We start from the raw sequence: 21,727 nt of genomic DNA on the forward strand, positions 1-21,727 counted from the left end.
CTGGTGAACTTCTTTGAAAAGGTTACTAAGACAATGGATGAGTGGAAAGCTGTGCATACTGCCTAGCTAGGATGGCATATTGGTTAAGCTGTTTACCTTACAGACACAAAGTTCAGGGTTTGATTCTCACATGGGGTAATTGACTAGGCTTGAAATAGCTCACAAGGACAGTTTGCCTAGTATGAACCTATGAAAAGCCTATGAAATGTAAACACCTAGATATGGCTAAGGCATTTGCTACAGTACCCCATTTGGGTATTGTCAACAAACGTACAGAACTATGTATAAATCCATTTATAACATACTGGATAGCCAGTTCTCTCACTGATAGACCCAGGAGTTTAGAATCAGTGAGGTAACCACCACAAAGAGGGTGATCATCAGTGGCATCCCCAAGAGCTCTGTGCTAGGCCCACTCCTCTTTGGCATCTACTTCTCAGATGACAAAGTCTATGTCAAAGACCTCTGCCTAACCAAGTTTGCAGATGATTGCAAATTGGGGTCATTGAATCATCCAAGATGATAATACACTTCATGAAGTTCTAATACAGATAAACTCTTGGTGATAGATCCATGGCTTAACTCAATACCAAGATATGCATTATAGTCTCTTTTGAGAACTCTGATACCCTGGGTAACTACATCATCAATAAAACACCATTAAAAGTTGACTCACTAGTCAGGGATCTGGGAACTCATGTAGATAGTAACCTATCCTTTGACCAACTTGTGTCCAAGGTTGTAAGAAAATCCTTCTGTATTGCTTAACTTATAAGTAAGGAGGTGGCATTTAGGTCCATATAAGTCATCATACCACTGTACTCATGTCTCATCAGACCCTACATAGAGTATAATATCCCCAGACACATGCAGCAAGTGGAATGTTCACAAAGATTCCTTACAAAAAGAATACAGGGAGCAAACATAATGTCCTATATTGATCAACTCAAAGCCTTGTCTCTTTACTTGGTATCATACAGACTTCTGAGAGGTGATCTTTGCCTGTCATACATCTCATCAATGGACCCTGTTTTGATGAATCTTTTTCACATCTGCAAAACAAACAGAATCAGAAATATTATATTAAAAGACCTAAATTTTGCTTGCAATACAACTAGGACATATTGGAGAGACAGATATGTTTCTCAGAAAATTCCCACATGCTCCCCATCCATGTGAAGCAAAGTTCTCCCTATACCTGTTTAAGTGCAGTTTGGATCAATAGATTCTAATCAGAAATTCATCCCTGGTGTGGCTCCTATGTCTGATGGACAAAGGCCATCAGTAAATTATCCCCTATAAATCAAATGTAGATCAATTTTTGTACCACATTTGGGTTGCACAACTAGGCTTTTAAGGCGTTTAGTGGTTGTTAGTCTAGTATTCACCTTTGAACCTTTTACTACAATACACCCACTGGATTATCTGTCTGCATTTTTTCTCATTTCTGTTGGCATAGCCTATGCATACTAGGTATTCTCTGCATTACAATTTATTGTAAAGAGTAATTTGTGACATTGAGGTGTAAAAGTTTTCTCTGTGAATTTGATGATATATTGCAGAAGTGTGTGGTGTCTTAGCAAGGTCAGGGGGTTTACATGTGTAGCCCAAAAATGTGTTAAGCTTGTGTTATGCACCTACGTACCTGTCCTCCACACTTCTGGAGATCACACAAAGAAGCGTTCATCATTTGTACTTGTACTTGTGAATTATTATTGATAATGCTGCATTATGTAGTTACGCAATTGTTGCCCTCATTACAGAACTCTTAGCAAATTGGTGTTAACTTTATTCATTTTTGGAGGGGAGGCTGTCTTAACTTGTGTGTTCTCAAGGCAGCAGTACCTTTTAAATTGTTGTGTTGTGCATGTTAGGATGCATACTTTAATATGTATTTGAGTTCACAACAATCATTTGTATCTTATACAGTTTGTTTTGTATCTGTTTTCTGTTTCATGCTGTGGCTCCCCAGCACTGGCAACAGTAATCAAGGAGCCTCAGTCCTCACCACTAGCAGCAGTGGGGATGTACACCCAGTAAAGTGCAATTTCCCTTAAGAGCACACAGAGACCACAGTCAGTCTGAGGCTGGTTTCTCCTTCTTTCTCCAGATCCCCAGTAAGACTCCCCACTGTCACAGCTATAGATGTGAGATCTCAGCTGAGTGCCAAGCCAAGACCTCCAACACTCTCTCTGTCCAACCAGCGCTTCGTGTCCCTGCCAAGTAGCTGACATACACACACTCTTTGAGGTTTGATTTATATGTGCACACACACACACACACACACACACACACACACACACACACACACACACACACACCTGGGAAAGGCTGGCACAGGTTTACTAGCTATGCCCCCTTCTGCCCAGACTATAAGGTAGTTATCACTGCCACCAGCCATGTCTTTATCACCTACTTTAAGGCCCTTAACAAAGGGTGTTCAATCTTACTGTGTAATGTTACTATTAATCCAAATGGTAGCTTGACCAAGAGCAAGCCTATATGGCCCACACTGTCACCAAATAAATATGCAAGTACTCTCAGAACTTAAATATGTCTCACAAATATCAGCCACAATGAAATGTTTAAATATATTTGATAATTAATAATAAAATAACAAGAAAATACTCAGTAAATAGTCACCGTTACATCAGTTCAAAATCACAGGAAATATTTAAAACAACATTGCAGGACAGTCTCAAATAAATAAAGAAAACATTTAAGCTATACTTCCCTATATTCCTGACTGTATCTAGGATAAACTGCTGTATGTTAGTTAAGTTATTTACAGAGCAACAAGGCTGATGTGATGTGTGGATATTCTTGTCAGGTCAAAGACAAAATACAAAATGCTCAATCTCTCTCAGAGACTTTTCAAATATTACTGCTGGTATACTTGCTGGATGACATAATTTCTTGTCATCTGACTTCAGTTCCCAGGATGAAAACAACCACTGATGGTAGCTGGTAGCATTTAGCATCTACCTGTGAAATACATAAACAAAGGCTTTTCCTCAGATGTTTGCAGATCCTGGAAGTCATAAAACAATACAACACTTGGAAGACAATGCAGATAACCTCCATTTCCAGACATTATGTCTGTTACTGCATTGAAACTGAAAGAAAACATCCCTTTACTACATGGTCATAAAGTCATTTAAATTTCAGCTATTCTTCTGAAGTTAACTTCTTGTGTTTCAGTTTCCATTGTTAAAATACATACAGCTAAACAGTTACTATAGTGCAGGTATATTCCTGTTTTATTCCAATAGGGCATGCTGTGGTTAGATTTTGGCTCAGTACTTTACAAAACATCTGTTATGTACCAGCTGTTTGATATACACATGTCCACAAATGACATATAACTATTTACAAAATTCCAGATAGCTGGGCTGGCAGTACCTCCTTTCATGACACATGTCATGCAGTGGTGCAAACTGCCATACAGTGATGCAGAAAATATCAGTGTTATTTGAGGGATTGGGAAAATTACTCCCACATAAGACCCAGGGCAAGTGACATGATTACACGCTGTGGGATGGCTGCAGTTTCCCAGGAACAGATGGCTACAGGGGGCGGTTCTACTACCGAAACACCAGACTGAAATTGAGGAGCGTCCACTGTCAGAGATCCAGACCTCTCAGCAGAATGTTCGCACAGAATCATTGATGCTGGTGCTGATGTGGGTGACAGGCATGCAAACATTGAAATAAATTGACATTCCCGATATCTTTATATGTATATATTTGTATGTCTGATAGAAGTGTGGATTGGAAGACACAGTACAACAGAGGTAGAAGAGGATGGGCCATGCATCTGGGCAGAGGATTTTATTTTTTTTTGATGTTTCTTAATCTGCAGGTGTAGCAGTGATTGTTTTCTGTTTCTTATGTCATTTGCAATGTGATGCTTATTAGCCTTGTTTCTTTGCGTTTCCTTACGTGGAAGTACATCTTGGTTGCAGCCTGCAAGATGACCTGCACATGGTAAGTACACCTTTTTATTGTTATTACTCTCAGTTAGATGTAAATCTACCTTATGTACAATAATATTTGTATTGCTTTACATCTATTATTGTTTCAAACATTGCTTATAACAAAAGTTTGATCAGTTTTATTCCTTTATGTTGCTCTTTCTTGTACGTATTGATTATCTTAGGTGATCCTGTGGCCCTAGAATCTGCAGTCCTGGCACTTGCTGTTCTTAATTAACCTTTTTTCTTAGAATGATATTGTGCAACATGGCACAGACTGTGAGTATTTGGGCACAGGTGCCTGGGTCATACTGCAAGGCACCTCTTGATGTGCGTGGATACCTGTACATTGATTTTAGCATTCTAAATACATGTTCTATGATATTCCTAGTTTGAGTGTGAACATTGTTGCATCCTTACTCACTGGGGTTGTGTAGATTTATCATGGGTGTCATGAGCCAAGGTTCCAGTGCATAACCTGCATGCCACACTAGATGCCCTTATGGAAAGTTACCTCTAGCAAACCTTGTGTACAGCTGACAGGTTTGTCATATGTGTGAGTCAAGAAAACTGCCTGGGTTGACAGAACAGACACTGCAGATGATCCTTTGGGCATTACAGATGACCTGACAGTTGACAGAGTGGAATCCCTTCTTGTTAATGTATGTCCGTCTCTGCTCATTGGGTAGGCTTTTGTTTCTATGTGTCTGTAATCTATGGCCCCCACAGATTTTGGTAAGTGTGCTATTGCATAAAACTCATGGAATGTTTTTTACCTCTCCTCTGGGGTGCTGGAAAAACAGATATATTCCCTTGCATGTTGTAACATTGCATTTAGAACCTGATGCAATCAATATTATAGGTTCATAGGTTCATAGGTTCATACTAGGCTATCTGCCCTAGGGCATTTATAAGCCTAGCTAGAATGTGTTTGGCTTTCGCCACCCATTTTAAATTTATTTTGCTATGCCCTTTTTCGAGGTTAGTATACTGTGCCTCTGTCTAATAGTGACACAGAAGTGATACCCGGGGTAAACCTACGATCTACCATCCACTCATCAAGATTCCTCTTGAAGAGAGTCAATGAGGGACTCTGCCTAACCTGGACTGGGATTTTATTCCAGAGTGAAGGGAGCCTCTGGGTTATGAATCTGTCCCTCCAGCATGTCCTATTTATTTCAGTGCTGAGGTTCAAGTCTCTTGAGCACGTAGCTCGATGGGATTTGGATTTTCTGAGGTGCAGCATGTCCATTAATTCTGGGTTGGACATGGCTTTATACGTCAGGCACAGATCGCCTCTGAACAGGCGGTATATGCCACTGAGTAGAGCTGGAGTTTCTTTAACCGGGCAGCATATGGCATCTGTTTGAGCCCTTTGATCCTCTTGATGAGGTACTTTTGGGGTCTTTCCAGTTTCTGCAGGTGTCTGGTAAAGTACATCCCAAAAGGGGCATTGTACTCAATTATGGGCCTGATGAGGGATGAGTAAAGAGGCACAAAGACGTCCCCTGATCTAGATGTGAATCCCTTCATGATTAGGTGGGCTATATAAAATGTTTTTCTAACCAGTTTGGCCACGTGGTTGTCAAATGAGAGATTGCTATCAACTTGGGTCCCCAGGTCCCTAATTACTTCTTCTGTACTTAATGGATTACCACCTATGTGGTAATTTGTGGGCACTTCGTTTTTGCCAAAGGGGATGACTATACACTTTTTGGCATTTAGCTTGAGGCCATGGCTCTGGCACCAGTTGTCTGTTTCTATGAGGCCCTTTTGGAGGATGCTTGTGTCGGCTGGAGAGTCGATTATGGCACCCAGTTTGCAGTCATCTGCGAACTTGGTCAGCCACAGTCCTTCTGTGTTGGCCTGTACCTCCGAGAAATATATACCGAACAAGAGAGGTCCCAGGACTGAGCCTTGTGGGACACCACTTGTAACTGGTTTGGAGTCTGACATGGCTCCAGCAATTCTAACCATGTGGGTTCTGTCCTTGAGCCAATTTGCAATCCATCTAGTGACATAGGGGTTTATATTTAAGCTGGTGAGCTTATCTATAATGCCCGAGTGGGGTATTGTATCGAAGGCTTTGCGAGGTCCAGGTAGGCTGTGTGGACCATCTTCTCCTCGTCAATGGCCTTGGTGACTGTTTCAAAGAAATCAACCAGGTTTAAGAGGCAGGATCTGCCCTTAACAAAGCCGAACTGGGTAGGATCCAGTGTTTGTAGGTCCCCAATATCTTTATTTATGAGGTCCATGATGATCCTTTCCATAGCTTTGCAGACCAAGCTAGTCAGGCTTATGGGGCGATAGTTTCCAGGATCCGTTGAGGCACCACCTTTATGGAGAGGGACCACTGTTGCTGTACGCCACTCTTTGGGCACATATCCTGTAGTAAGGCTGAGACTGAACAGTAGTTTTATGTTTGGGTTTAGCTCTTTTTGGAGTTCATGTAGGACGCAGCCCGGGACACCGTCTGGTCCCATTGATGCTGTGTTTTTTGCTTTGGAGAGGGCGGCTCTTACCTGAGCATCTGAGATGTCAGGGGGGCAGCACTCTGCTGGGATAGATATTTGCCCTTTTGGTGGGGAGGGGGTTGCGCTGAACCTGTCAGCTAGGGTGTTGGCAATGTCAGTGGGTTCGGTGTATTTTTTGTCATTTTGGACTAATTCTGAGCATATCTGGGAATTCCCACCCAGGTTCCTAACATAACTAAAGAAAGCCTTGTGATTATCCTTAGTGTCCTGTGCAATTTTTCTCTCGAAGCTGGCCTTAGACAATTTTATGTGTGCCCGTAGTTTTTTGCTAATACTGATCAGTGATGCCTTCCCTTTTTGGGATTTTGCTCTATCATTTAGTAGCTTCCTCCTTCTATTGTATAGTTTGTTTATGGCTGGGGTCCACCAGACAGGACGTCTGCCTTTGGAGGATTGGGTCTTGGTTTTATTTAGGATCGCATGATCCATGCATTCCTGAAGGTGTACATAGAATGCATTTATAAAGGATTCTGTGGTCTAGGCCGTATTTTCCACAGGCCCGTGGGCTTTGAAGGATTCCACCTCAGTTTTGAGGAGTGTGAAATTTGCTTTAGAGAAGTTTTTCACTGTGGTTTTCTGGGCAAGGGGTGGGGTTGGGATGTGAATATCCAGTGAGATTAGTTTATGGTCTGATCTTACCAGTGAGGGATACACTTCTGGTCTGGAGCATAGAGTCCCCATGTTGGTGATGATAAGTTCTAGTATGTTTTCCCCTCTTGTGGGAGTGGTAACAAGTTGTTCCATAGCATTTGAGTTTATAAATTCAAGGAACCTTTGGGCTAGGGTGTTGGAGCTAGAGTATTGCTCCCAGTCTATGTTTGGGTAGTTGAAGTCGCCCAATATAATGGTGTTTGGAGAGACCTTCATATTTTCCAGTGTTCTCAGGAAGGCTGAGTGGGGTTCCTGGGTTTGGGAGGGTGGTCTGTAGCAGGCTATAAACTGGAAGGCAGTTTTACCCACTGTTAGTTGCACATGGATAGTCCCTGATGCTTCGTGCTTTGCCACCAACCTGGAGGTGTGGGTATCTTTGATGAATATCGATACTCCCCCTCTTTTTGTGGTTCGGTCCAAGTTTTGGGGCCAAAAAGCATGGTATGAGTTATAACCTGGTAGTGCTGGGGTGCTCTCGGGAGCCCTGAACCAGGTTTCTGTTACTGCACAGATATCGATGTTCTCCATGCTAAGGAGAGTTTCGAGTGCATGCATCTTGAGGTTTAGACGTCTGGCATTGAGTAGCATTACTCTTAGTTTCTTATCCCTTGTGATACCTATGGAGGTGGGTTTGTCTTTTGAGCCTTGCCTAAAAAAGGCACTATGGGGGTAGCAAGAGCCTTTGCCAATATCCGAAAGCCCAGGGGTGACAGGTGCAAGCCGTCCCTAGCGAAGCATCGTGGCTTGTCGAGCATATCATCCCAAGCTGACAGGCATTGGATCCCCTTTGAATGACACCAGTACTTAAGCCAATTGTTGAAATTGATCATCTTGTCTTCATATTGATTACCACCAGAATCAGGGACATGCCCAGAAATAATCAAGGGCATTTTTTAAACGCTGTGAAACCCATCTCATTTTCTCTCTAAAATCACCAGTTTTAGAATATATTACTACAACTTACAGATAAAATTTTTGAGTCAAAAATCATGGCAGATGGAAGATATGCTCAGCAATAATAGAAAGTTTTTAACTTTTATCATACTTAGTGGCAGTAACAGCTTCAGATAATGAGTAACACTGGACTTCGCAGAACCATGTTACTTGGTATTTTGGATTTAAAGGCTGAGGCCTGTGACACCCCTAATATATCCTCTGTGGGGCTCTGGAAAATAACATTAACTAATATACATAATTCTACACATACCTTTGTTTCTACTGGGATGGGGTCTCAGTGACTTTCCTGGTTCTCAGGTAGGGGTTGGTGGGTGGCATAGATTGCATAGTCCTTGTAGTGTTTCTCTGTCCACCTTGTTTCACTCTAAAGTGTCGATATCATGCAGTCTATGATAAGTTAAAGTGAATCTAAACACCCTTCTCCTTGGCCAAGGCCTGGAAACAACAGCAGCATCTCGAATTAAGCTTGTTGCACATACTCATGACGGAGAGCAGCAGCAGCCCCCTAACATTGTTTTCCTAAGTGTAATCATGCCTGCATTCCTAAAAGTTTGGAGTTCATGGCAAAAGGCTGCACTATGTGTACACGATTGCTTTAGAGGGTTGATATTATATCATCTAATGCTTAAAAAAGCAAACGCTGATTGATCGACCTAATTTAAGCGAAAGCTTGCAATCTCGAACTATCAGATCAGTGATTTTTTTCCCAGGGAAAAAAATAGCTGATCCAAAACACATACACACAACACAAGCACACCAAACAAACAGAAATCCACACACATACAACTAAAATCTGATACCTAACCCTACACTAAACTATGCACACACCACTAACTACCCACTTACCTTAACCCAAACCCTAACCCTAAGGTCCGTCACTATTGCACACTCACCTCACCCGCTCCCTAACCCTAACTCACTTAAATCCGCCCTAACCCTCATGTCCACTCAATTGCACACACACCTAACCCAAAACCTAACCCTAACTCACCTAAATCACCCTAACACTCACATCCACACAATCACACACTTACCTGAATCCAACCGGTAACTTTCCACCATAACACTGAAAATACTGAAGCAACAGAAATGGACAACCAAATTCTTTCCCTAGGAAAAAATTTGAGTTTCTGCTGCTTCGATATTTTGCAATTTCGTGAAAATAAGTTCGATCAATCAGCGTTCGCTTTTTTAAGCGTTCGAGGATATAATATAGACCCACTTTATAGCATCCTGAATAGCTCCAGCATCTCTGACTGGTTAATTATCATGTAATTCAGTTAACTCTGCTTTCATTAACATATTCTGCCATTTACATTTGTTTTGGAGCTCTACACTAAATGTAGAGTTGTTTAATGAATAGCAAATAGCGCCTTATCATGTGCATGTTGAGCCAAGATGTGCACATGATAGTGACACTAAGTATAGGCCTTCATGAATCAAGTCTCATGTCTTTCTTGCGTAACCAATTTCATTTTTCAAATATTATATTTTTTCTACTACTAATCTTGCTAACTGACTGTGCTTTTGTTGTTTAAGGTGCCAACATTCTCACATTTACTGGACTCTTAACTGATTACAGTATTGCACTATTATGATCAGTCAGCAAATCATTTATCAGTTCTTTCATGAATAGTAAGCAAAAAGGTGCTAGTTAATAAACATTTTATGAATGTTAAGGTATGAAAACATCAGGAGAATTGATAAAGTTTAAATCATAAGCCTGTTTCAGTTAACGATCTACTATAATTAAACAGAAACCACTCCAAGTGAAAAAATCTAAAACATTCCCAGAGGGCACTTTCCTTGAGTGACTGAAAATATATTGGACCAATAACAGATGAATAAGGCATCAAACATCAAGCGATTCTTTTCACTTCACAAGCACCTACCATAACTGCTTGTTGAAAGTTTTCATATTTCTGTTCAACACTCTTGTTTCCATTTGCACAGTTTCAAAACACAGATTTTCTAGGCTGATTCTACAAGATTTATTAAATATGGAATAAGCCTTGCCTTCCAATTATAGTTACATCTATAAATTGCACAGACATGTATCTTCTGCATTAGCGATACAGTTTATCCCCAAACAACTTTCCTTTTCATGGCGGTTACGTCTGCGACACATTTTACCTTTATTATTTTCATTATATTATTTATTTGTATTTGTCTTCCATTTTATCTTTCACGTGTATTTCCTCAGTTAATCATTTTAGCTGTGGACTTAATTCATTTCCTCCGCATACATCCCTTATTTGATAATTTACTGTGCCATAAACTATTCTGTCCTTCATGAATCAATCAATCAAATAAGCATTTCACGAAATTCACAGTTCCTAGTTTAGTTCTTCAGTTCTGTTACTGAAACATCTACAGAACCTGTAGGGCCCTGTGCCCTATAAACAGCAGTTCTTCCTAGATAATAATCATTTCTGAAGTTCGTTCTTTTTGCTCCTATTTTATCTTGATCAGATCCAAGAAAAGTAAACAAATACATTTGATGAAATGAAACAAACACATTCAAGGTTTTCACCCCACTGAAATGTAGAAATATAGCACATTGTATTCTGTTTTCATTTCTAATCCACTCACGATGGGAACTAAATCAGGTTTCTAAATCCAAAGGTGTAAGTGCTTTACTAAGTTTCTTTGAATTATATGAATTCTTGGTGATTTCATCTGTAACATTTTCCAATAAGGATTATATGCCTTTTGAAAGCAAATGCATTTCATCTTCTGCAATTGTGTTTCTCGGCTTCTGCAAATAGTTGTCTGATTTGAAAGCTTGTGGTTTTAGTTTCTCAGCAGTGCTTGTAAACACCACAGTGACACTGAGACTGCCATCTAATTTCCAAGAGGTCATTGAGCAGAATGAGCTCTGTAGTCAGTAGTGTCAGTGGCACAACAGGTTGCATGCATGCTTTGGTGAAGAAGGCTGTGTGTTCTGTTTCCACATAAGGTAATTGAATTACTGACACTGCAATACTGCCCTCCCATTTGTGCTTTCCTTGGCATAAGATGTTAAACTGAAGACATACCTGTTTGAGTTGATGGTATCACAGACAGCTGTAAAATATCCCATTGTGCCTACTGAAAAGTATAAGAACAATTTTGGGGAGGGGTTAGCATAATAGTCAATGTTTTTACCTCATAGATACAAGGAACAAGGTTTGATTCTGACCTCTGGCTATTGTCTCGGCTTGTAATAGCCTGCCCACTGATAGCCTTGTATGAATTTCACAGGAGATGCAGCTAATTTAACTAGCTTATTAACATATTATTTTTCTAATTATTTACATTGTGTTGACCTGGCTAGTCCTTCTAGAACTATGGCCTCTTTTCTGAAGGACTAGCAGTGGTATTCATACTGACTAACATAATGTCCAGGACATTGGGGCACTTCCTCTACTTTTTGTGACAGATGCTATGAGATTATTAACATCTACCTGAGCTACCACCATCTCAGGCAGATGAGGCCTCAGTTTAACATCTCATCCAAAGAACAGCATTCAGTAATGAAGCACTCCCCTCATCCTGTACTGCAGTGTCAGTACCAGACATATTACCCCAACAGCCTGGTGGGAGATCAAACTCCACAGCCCTCTGCCCTGAAAGCAAACGTGTTCCTTCTTAGGCTACAGCTATACACCTGCCAGTACACTCTTTAATGCATGAGGTCTTTTCTGAATACTGACAGAGTTTGAGATTAAAGTAGTAAATAAATGCATGACTAAAACAGCATTTAAAAGGTCATATCTAAGGTATACTAGTCTTTCAAGTAAAATATGCCATTAGAATTTTGCTACATTTTTGTTTTGTAACTATTTGGCATTTGGTTTTATATCAAATATAAGGAAGGAAAAAACATACTTTATTGAAATCATGACCATTTATCATCAGCTTGAAGGCAGGTTCTGTTCTTGTGCATATAAATGTGTATCCTCACAGAAGCAGGGTGTTACAGCTAAGAGCAATGTCAATGTAAGATGTCCCTGCAGGTTTCTTACTAAATACTTCTCAAACACAGTGTGTCAAGTTCTGTTCATTGACAGATCCTTTATTTTTGTTTTTGCAGGTCAAGTAGAGAAGCCACATATGGATGTGGATGAAGTACAGAACGCCATTATATGTGCCAGCATAAACAATGCTTATAATTACAAATTCTGCATTCTTTATAAAAATGGTCAGCACATAATGGACACTGCTCTTAGTTATTATAAAACTCCCAATAACAGTGTTACATTTTTTGTCTCTGATTTGCCTGCTGGAAATAACTTCAGCTGCTTGTGCTATACAGCTGAAAAATCAAGATGGACTAACTACAGTTACGTGACCATTGAAGGAGAAGCAGGTGAGTAGAACAGAAAGAGTATTTGTCATTTGTCATTATTGGCACTACACTTCATGTTATGTGCACAATGTATTTGTAATCTAAATTAAGTACATTTCAAAGCATTAACTGAGAGATCACATTAATAACAACAAGATAAACATATACTCATGGAACAACATAAATAATAAATATAAATACTGCAAAAAAAATATATTAAAAGGACAGGGGAAGAAAGCATCCAGGCTCAGGATAACTCAGTCAGATCCCTTACATATGTTTGTCATATAACTAAGAGATACATGATCTACTAATCCATCATGTTTCACTCAGTTAACTTTTCACTAAATCCTGAGGAGACTCTACCTTCCTATTATGCAATACAGTTTTACTGAAGAAAAACATGCAAGTCAGATATCAGACATGCACTTGTCAGATGGAAGAAGTGACTGTTGAGAGGATGATTTGATGGGAAGCACACCAGCTCTGTATGGTTGTTGTTGTTGTTTGTCTTTCGGCTTTTCCCGGTTAAGGTCGCCACAGTGGAACTAATTATTTTTATTGCATCTCATTTGCATGACATCCGGTACTGAAACCAGCTGTTGATGAAAAGAACAGTCACATGTTTTAATAAATAATATGGTGTCGTCATTGCAGAAGTAGTAATACTAGGCCGAAAAATATACGCCAGCCAACAAGTTACTCATCAAACTGGTAAGGTGCAGCAAAAGAAAGTATTAAGTATTAAGTATTAAGTATTAAGTATTAAGTATTAAGTATTAAGTATTAAGGGGGTTCTGTGTCTTTAAATGTGTTTAATTAGTGATTTTAACTGGCTACTTAAACAAGGTTAATTATTGATGTAACGGTTATGATGAAGTCCTATTGTAGATGAAAGTGCTTAACTGTCAATCACTACTTGTGTTGACGAATAAAGTGCAATGTGCAGTGTGAGTTTTAATTGGCGTACCTTCATGGTTCTTAGTGTTTGTGTTTTGAAAGACGGTCTACAATCATATTTGTGGTCTGTTCCTCATAAAATTTATGTTTTTCTCGATTTTTTGTGTCAATTCAGTGAGGCCTGAATTCATTAAATAATGACCGGCATTTGAGTTTCAGACTTTATATTCACAACACAAGACCTTTTATTCTATTAACTTTCTAAGTTTATTCAGGCAATATTTAAAATTTGACTCTATTTTTGGGGCTTTGTACCCCCATTATTTTTATTTTTGTCCCAATTGTTTGTGCTAAGAGGTTGACAACTGTCGCTGGGTGAGGAAAGTGAATCCATATTTTTTGTCTGTGGGTTGCTTAAATTGATAGAGCTGCTTAATGTTTTAAATGCTCCATTTTGTTTTCTGTTTTAAGAAATCTACTTAGCCTGGAGTTTTTGTTATATATGGCAGATAGACACTTAAATTGCGTAGGCTGCGTGTTTCAGGTTATTTTTTCCACCTGTTAATTTGTTTCTTGAGTAATACTTAAAATACACAGAGAATTTCTGGGTCTTTTCTTTTCTGATAAACCTCAAAACCTGTAAAAACTAAAAGCGCTGTTGATGACTCCCAGCTAGTTATTTTTCTCACTCACCCTCCCTTACATTCTTTGATCTGTTTTGTAAAATTGGTGATTTTAAGCTACCCACCCTTACTGTAAATTGAACTTTATAAGCTCCTCTCTTTCTACACTGCTGCTTATATCCTGAAATTTTTATTTGCCTTTCTTTGTGCTTATCTTGACAAAAAGTGCATTTTGCCTCACATTGTCTGATTTACTTGCACTGAATTCATTATGTAGCTAGATGTTGGATAAAGTAGTGTATTTTTACACTCTAGCAAGAACTTTTCTGTATTTTTACAATAAGAGGACAGTGGATTTTTCATATAGTGGCAGTGGGGGGTAGCCTGGTCTGTATACTTTGGGGAAACACACTAGAGATTCCCCTGTGTAGCTGTATTATTAACTGGAGGGCTTATTAATCAGCTTACCTAGTTTTTTAATGCTTTTATAAATTCTGCACAACTGAGCTGGTACTGGCTCAGTTTTACAGAATGAAGTACTTTTATTGAATTACCACATTTTTAAAAGCTGTTTAAAGTATGTTGTTGTATCTGTATCTATAAATTTGTCTGTGGTAGCATTTCACTCTGGACAGTTTTTTTACTCTCTTTTACATTGGAAAGACTGTGATTATTCATCTAGTGGCAGTAGGTGATTACCTTGTCCATCTAAGTTGGGAAGCACAGCAAAGGGTTCTAAGTATAGTTGCTTTATTGGCCAGAGGGCTCAGTAGTCAGTTTTCTGTATTTCTCGTGCTGGTATACATTTAGCACATTTGCATGTAGCTGTACCAGTGCCTTTTACAGATGCAAACATCTGGATACATTGCTTATTTTCATTATACTGTGAATGTTTACAGTGCTTGTTACCTTATTACCCTATCCAGGACTTTTGCTGCTCAGTGAGCATCTGATTTTGGTGCTGGGCAGCATCTCTGGTTAGGTTAGCTTCAGATTACACCAAGTAAGCACCCTTCCCTTATCCAGTTTCAAGCACCCTCAAGTCCTATCCTTTCAAGTACACATTATGACCGGCAACCATGGATGGGCACTTTCCTATCTCTTCATCCAACTTGGTGGACATGGATATCCGGAGGCAATTTAACCATTGCCTTATCTACAGTGATAACCACTTAATTCTTGAACAGACAAAGATAGTATGTGAGAGATGTGGTTACACATTAACATTGGAGGCTACACTGTCACATGCAGACACACAAAGCAAAGCAACAAACAGGTTGTCAGAGACTCACACACATCAATCACCACACCCATAAAGGACCTCAAACATAGACTTACAAATGCAGAGGTGCTCATATGTAACTTACCCAAATGTCAAAAGCCTCTCAGGTACAGTCCTACAAAATTCCACATGTACATAAACAAGACAATTGTCATCACAGCATATAAAGCCACATCTTATTGTGTTGGAGCTACCAAGCCCACTTCACAACCCAATGTTCTGGTCATAGGAGACTCCATTGTGAGGCACACTAATGTCCCTCTTACCAGGCTGGATAAGGGGAAGGTTACAGTTAGTTGCCTGTCAGGGGCCAGGATTTGCCAGATCATGTAAGCACCCTGGTCACTTACCCCTAAGTATGAATATGACTCAGTCATATTCATGAATGATCTGAGACATACCTCCTTGGACTATATGAAGAAAGACATGATTGAGCTGTTAGAACATGTGTTATAGGCAGGTATGAGCCTAGCACAGAGCAGCATTCTTTCATCTCCAAGGATCATTCCACAATACCAGCAGAAAATGATCAACTTTAACAACTGACTTAGCTACTGGTGTCATGCCAAAAGGGTCTAATACTTGTCAGCCTGGAAGGATGTGCTTGACAGGCCATGCTGCTTTGCTAGGGATGGTCTTCACCTTTCACCTCTAGGCTTTCAGATATTGGCCAAAATATTATCCACATGTATAATGCCTTTTTTTGGGCATCGCCACGCAGACAAACCTTCTAACATAGCAAAAGCTACTCAATACAAGCTAAAGGTGTTACTGCTCATTCATTTGAGTGTCAACAAGAAACTGCACTCCCTGGAAGCTTCATCCTTGAGAATGCTGATATCTGTGCCATTACCAAAAAATAGTTTAAAGCCACAGAAATTTCTCCAGCAGTGCATGGCTGAAATGCCTTTCATACATTCTGAAAAAGCAAAAGGTGAAGGTGAATCCATCTTCATAAAGGCTAAACAAACCTCAAGGCTGGTCAAGCAATATGACATGCTTGAGCTACTCCATGTCCAACTAACCATGGTAAAAATCCATTACCATATTCTTGATAGCTACAGGTCCCCCACCATGAACCAGAAAGCCCATACATCATACCAAAAGTGACTAGAATCACTCACCATCCAGCTGAATACCATAATCATGTATGATTTTAAGTACCCCTCCATTAATTTGAAGGCATACGTGACCACTAACATGCAGGATCAAAGATTTATTGACATTGTAAATTCAAATGCACTGCAGCCGCTAGTCTGCACTCCCCACTATGAGAACAAATATCCTAGATCTGGTACTCACAAATATGGGAGAATGCTACCCCCCTCCAGTGTGATGTTCTCACTGGTAAATTCAGATCATAAAGTGGTCTCTCTTGAAATAAAGGTAAAACTAGCCCCCCCACCCATCCCCCAAAATTTTAAGAACTTCTCTAAGGTAAATGACCCCTTATTAAGGGATGGCATAGATGGTTTCCTAGTTCCCCCAAATGCGGAAAACACAGAAATCTATGCAGAGGCATAAACAAAATCCCTGTATGACCACATAGACAACTGCAGAGAAACAACAGTATCAGATCAAAATGAACCCTGGTCAGACTGCAAAAACAAACCACTCTGGTTGACCTCTGGTATTAATAGGTTATACAACAAAAGAAAGAAAATCCTGTTGAGCAGTAAGAGGGAATGTGCGCAACAGAGAAATAAGTCCCTCATTCATCTAAGCAAACTGGTGTACTAGTATATTCTCTGAAAGCAGAGTTTAAGGGAAAATAGTCTCCAAAGCTAAGGATAACTATAAGATATTTTTTCAGTTATGTCCACAGTCTTAAGGGCAACACCCAACAATGTGCAAAATTAGTTGTAGATGGAATCAGCTATAATCAGTCAGAAGACATACCAAATCTGCTGGCTGACAAATTCACCTCAAATTTCACCTCCTAATTAGCCCCATTTCTCCCACAAGAAATACCCTCCACCACTCCACTGCCAGTTATCACCAAAGAACAAGTTGCTACTGTGCTCTCTGAAGCTAAAAACATGGCTTCAGTGGGGCCTGATGGAATTCTGGGTTGCCTCTTAAACAGCTTAAATCAGGACTTATCAAGCCCATTAGGATCTCTATTTAACCACACCCTCCAGACTGGCTTTGTCTCAGTAGAGTGGAGGACAGCAACAGTCATCCCTCTGCATAAAGGGGGACCATCTACTGACCTGGGAAATTATAGACCCATAAATTTGACTAGTCTTATATGTAAGACCATGGAAAGAATAATCATGGACCTGATAAATAATGACATAAGAAACCTCCACACAATAGACCCGACCCAGGTAGGCTTTGTCAAGGGCAGGTTATGAATAATGAATCTAGTAGAGTTCTCTGAGAAATCCACTAAGGCCATGGATGATGGTAAAACAGAAAATACTGCCTACCTCAACCTGGCCAAGACATTTGGCACAATTCCCCAATCAGGTATTACAAATAAACATACAAACCTGGGTATAAATCCCTATGTCAAAAGACGGATAGCCAATTGGCTCATAGACAGGACACATTAAAGTGGGTGAATCCAGATCCAGCAAGAGGCCAGTTACGAGTAGTGTGACACAGGACTCAGTGCTGGAAACACTCCTATTCAGAATAAACTTCTCTGAAGAAAGAAGATAATGTGGAAGGCATCTGGATGGTAAAGTTTGCCAATGACTGCAAGTTGGGGACAATAATTGAATCCTCCAGTCAAGTAGATATCCTTCAGGAGGATCTTGATCAGACAAATGATTGATGACAGAACCATAGCCTAAAAATAAATGTGAAAAAAAATGCATTATCATACCCTTTGGGTAGTCAAATCCATCCTGTCATTAGCAAACAGCAGTACCCATACCCCTCTACCCTTACCCACAACTACTACCCATGAATCTGTAGCTTTCTCATTTCAGCCCATTCAGACCTCATATATCAAGAAACTCCTTCTTCAACTGAAACCCACCAGAGCTTCCAAGTGAATTTCTTAAAATGGCAGCTGACTCAATTTCATATCCAGTTTCAGTACTTATTAATTGCTCCATTATTGAACAACATGTAGCTGCACTATGGAAAATCTCACATGTTATTCCTCTGCACAAGGGTGGCCAATCCATTGATTTATCTACCAACAGACCCATTGCCATACTGTCATCTCTTAGCAAAATACTTGAAAAATGCATTCATAATCACCTGCTGTCCCATCTTGTACAAAATAACCTTCTCTCCATATCCCAACATGGCTTTAGACCAAAACATAATACCACAACCACCCTATTAAGTTTTACTGACATCATTTCCCATCATAGAAATTGTAACAACCTCATCTCTTCTATTTTATTGGGCCTTTCTAAAGCATTTGACACTGTGCTTTATCAAAAACTTCTTGAAGATTTATCATCTGCCCATCTTTCACTGACATCTATTACCTGGTTTCATAGTTATGCATCTAACCACCAACAAGCAGTTATCTGGAAAGATGAGATGCCTACCCTTCTTCCTGTTTCCACAGGAGTTCCTCAGGGCTCTATTCTTGAGCCTCTGCTCTTCTCCATCTGTACAAGCAATTTTAGCTCAGGATCCACACATGCCACCATCATACAATATACAGATGATACCACTATTATCTGTGCAGCCCCTTCCCACACCAAACTTTTATTAAAAACTCAGGACTGCCTTCTCTAACATTGAGCATACCTCAGAGAAAGACATCTCATAATAAACCCTAACAAAACAAAGCTAATGATATTTTCCAGTGATATCCACTGTTCGTGTTTCTCCACTTCACAACATTTCCTCCAATGGCACTATTATTGAACCAGATGACAGCGCAGTTACTTGTTGTCACAATAGACTGTGCCCTAAAATTTCATAAGCACATATCCATCACTGTAAGAAAAGGTACATATAAACTTGGCTGCCTCTATAGGTCCAGGACATTCCTCGCTACCTCAACTAGACAAGCCTTAGCCAGAGCATATCTTCTGTCCACTTTAATGTATGCCTCCCCCATCTATACTAATCTTAGAAAATTCAAGCTGTCCAAGCTAGAGGTAACCTACCACAAAAGTGCTTGCTTTGCTGCTGGCCTCCAGAATAGAACCCACCACTGTATAGCTCTGAAACAACTACAGTGGCTTGAGCTACCAAATCTTCTCACTCTTAGTCCATTCACTATTCACATCTCAGAAATGCTGTGAGATTGTGGCATCACCTCTTTGAAAATATATGAAGAAATTGAGGATGTGCAAGTTCAATCGAAATGTCAGACTAAGAGCTCTGCAAGTACACCCCATAATGGAACATTAGTTGTGAGGAGCAATTTTTTTTTTCTGAGGATGGAAGAAGATCTCCAAACATAGTCTAGCTACCTGCAACAAACAGTAATTTAAATTTTCTTTCTGTCTCTGTGTACCTCAAGGACCTATTATAATCTTTTTACTATCCAGCATATTCACTAATAATCTTCACAAAGCTACCAAAGAAGCTTTCATTGTACACATGCAGATGATGTCACTCTCATATGCTACAAGCCAACTCTATGTCTGCTCTACAGCATGAGTCAGGACTCTTTTTCCTCAGTTGAGGCCTGCTTTCAGCACAGAAACAATCCTTCAGCATCACATCAGCAAATAATACCACCGATGAAACAGTTTCGAACTCAAAGCCTCTTGGTGTCATAATTGAGGACAACTTAACACATGATCAACACATGACTCAAGACATCAAGAAAACTCACTAAACACTGGGCTTCTTCTACAAAAAAAACTTTCTCACTGACTGTTTTATGAATTCTTTGGCAACGTCTTATGTTTAGACTTCACTACTCTATGCAGCACCCATCCTGACCAATTTTCACTCCACCTTAAAAAATATAAACTGGATATTTGCTGCAATACAATAGTTAAGTTTGCATCCAGCTTACCAAACTGTTCACACCACTGCCCAGCACTGAAACACCTACATTGGTTTGATCTACCTAATTACCTTACCTACACCCAAGTGCTTACTGTCCACAAAGTAATACACAAACACAAATCCTCATCATCACTACAAAACATTGTCAACCACTACTCCCCTAGTAATTTCCATTCACAGAACAAATATCTCCTAACCAGCATCAAGTCTTGTAACAGTGCAGGTGACTCACTTTACTCAATCTATGTAGGTAAGTACTAGAATTCCTTCCCACCCACCCTAAATCAAGACAACATTGTGACATTTTTAAAGCACAACCTGAAACAATGCTTAACTTCCTTGTGGCTATTATGCTTCCATCCTGACTAAACCAAGCTTTCTTTCTGTTTCTCTTCCATTGTCAGTCTGTCTATCAACCATCCTGAGTCTTTCACCTTTCTTACCCCTGTCTCTTTCTCTGTTACCCCAGTAGTGCTCCTCCAACTAACCTGTATCCTTAATCCCCTCCTACTAATAACACCCTCCTCACCCACCTCATCTCCTTACATATTTACTGTTATCTCATCCACTGCACTATCAGGACTTTTTCTACATGTGTCTGTCTTGATTATTTCTGCTTTCACCTCATCTTAATTTTTTTCTATTCCTACTCTAGTGACATCCAGCCTCATTTATGTCAATATTTGTACTGTACCTATGTACATTATCATTGTTCTTGTATCTCCAGCTAGTACATGTTAACATGGCTTTTGATTTATATACAATAATATAACTTCTATAGTATATGATAAATGTTTGCTGTTTAGGTCTCAAGATTATCTGCAAAGTCATATGTAAATGTTTTAATTTTTACTGTTCATTTTAAAAGTGTGTTTTATGTTAAAGCTTTTCTCCCTGGGCCTCCTCTGAAAATGGGACTTGAGCTAGTAAGATCTTCCTGGTAAGTAAAAGACAATAAATACAGTGGAGATAAAAAGTGTACACACCCCTGTTAAAATGCCAAGTTTTTGTGATATAAAAATGAGACCACGATAAATCATTTAAAAACTTTCCCCACCTTTATTTAATGTGACATATAACCTGTACAATCCCATTGAAAAACAAACAAATCAGTTAAGGGAAAAATATAAAAAAATGAAAAACATACAATAAGCTGGATTGCATAAGTGTGCACACCCTTAAACTAATACTTTGTTGAAGCACCTTTTGATTTAATTACAGCATTCAGTCTTTTTGGGTAGAAGTCTATCAGCATGGCACATCTTGACTTGGCAATATTTGCCCACTCTTCATAGCAAATGTGCTCCGAATCTGTCAGATTGTGAGTGCATCTTTTGTGCACAGGCCTCTTCAGGTCACCCCACAGATTTTCTGTTGGATTTAGGTCTGGGCTCTGGCTGGGCCATTCTTTTGTTGATTTGGATGTATACCTGGGGTCATTGTTGTGTTGAAAGATGAAATTCCTCTTCATCTTCAGCTTTCTAGCAGATGCCTGAAGGTTTTGGGCCAAATGTGACTGGTATTTGGAACTGTTCA

General features: G+C 39.6%; 1 protein-coding gene across 1 annotated transcript in view; it reads left to right on the plus strand.

Moving 5' to 3' along the window:
• LOC122815350 overlaps positions 1–21,727 on the plus strand; it is a 174,510-nt gene that overhangs the window by 146,019 nt on the left and 6,764 nt on the right. Inside the window, exon 3 of the mRNA XM_044087797.1 lies at positions 12,191–12,466. Coding sequence (XP_043943732.1) covers positions 12,191–12,466 — 276 coding nt within the window. The remainder of the gene's footprint in view (positions 1–12,190; positions 12,467–21,727) is intronic.

Source organism: Protopterus annectens, chromosome 1.part1 (assembly GCF_019279795.1).
Source record: "Protopterus annectens isolate FY-2018-M chromosome 1.part1, PAN1.0, whole genome shotgun sequence".
Classification (NCBI taxonomy): Eukaryota; Metazoa; Chordata; order Ceratodontiformes; family Protopteridae; genus Protopterus; species Protopterus annectens.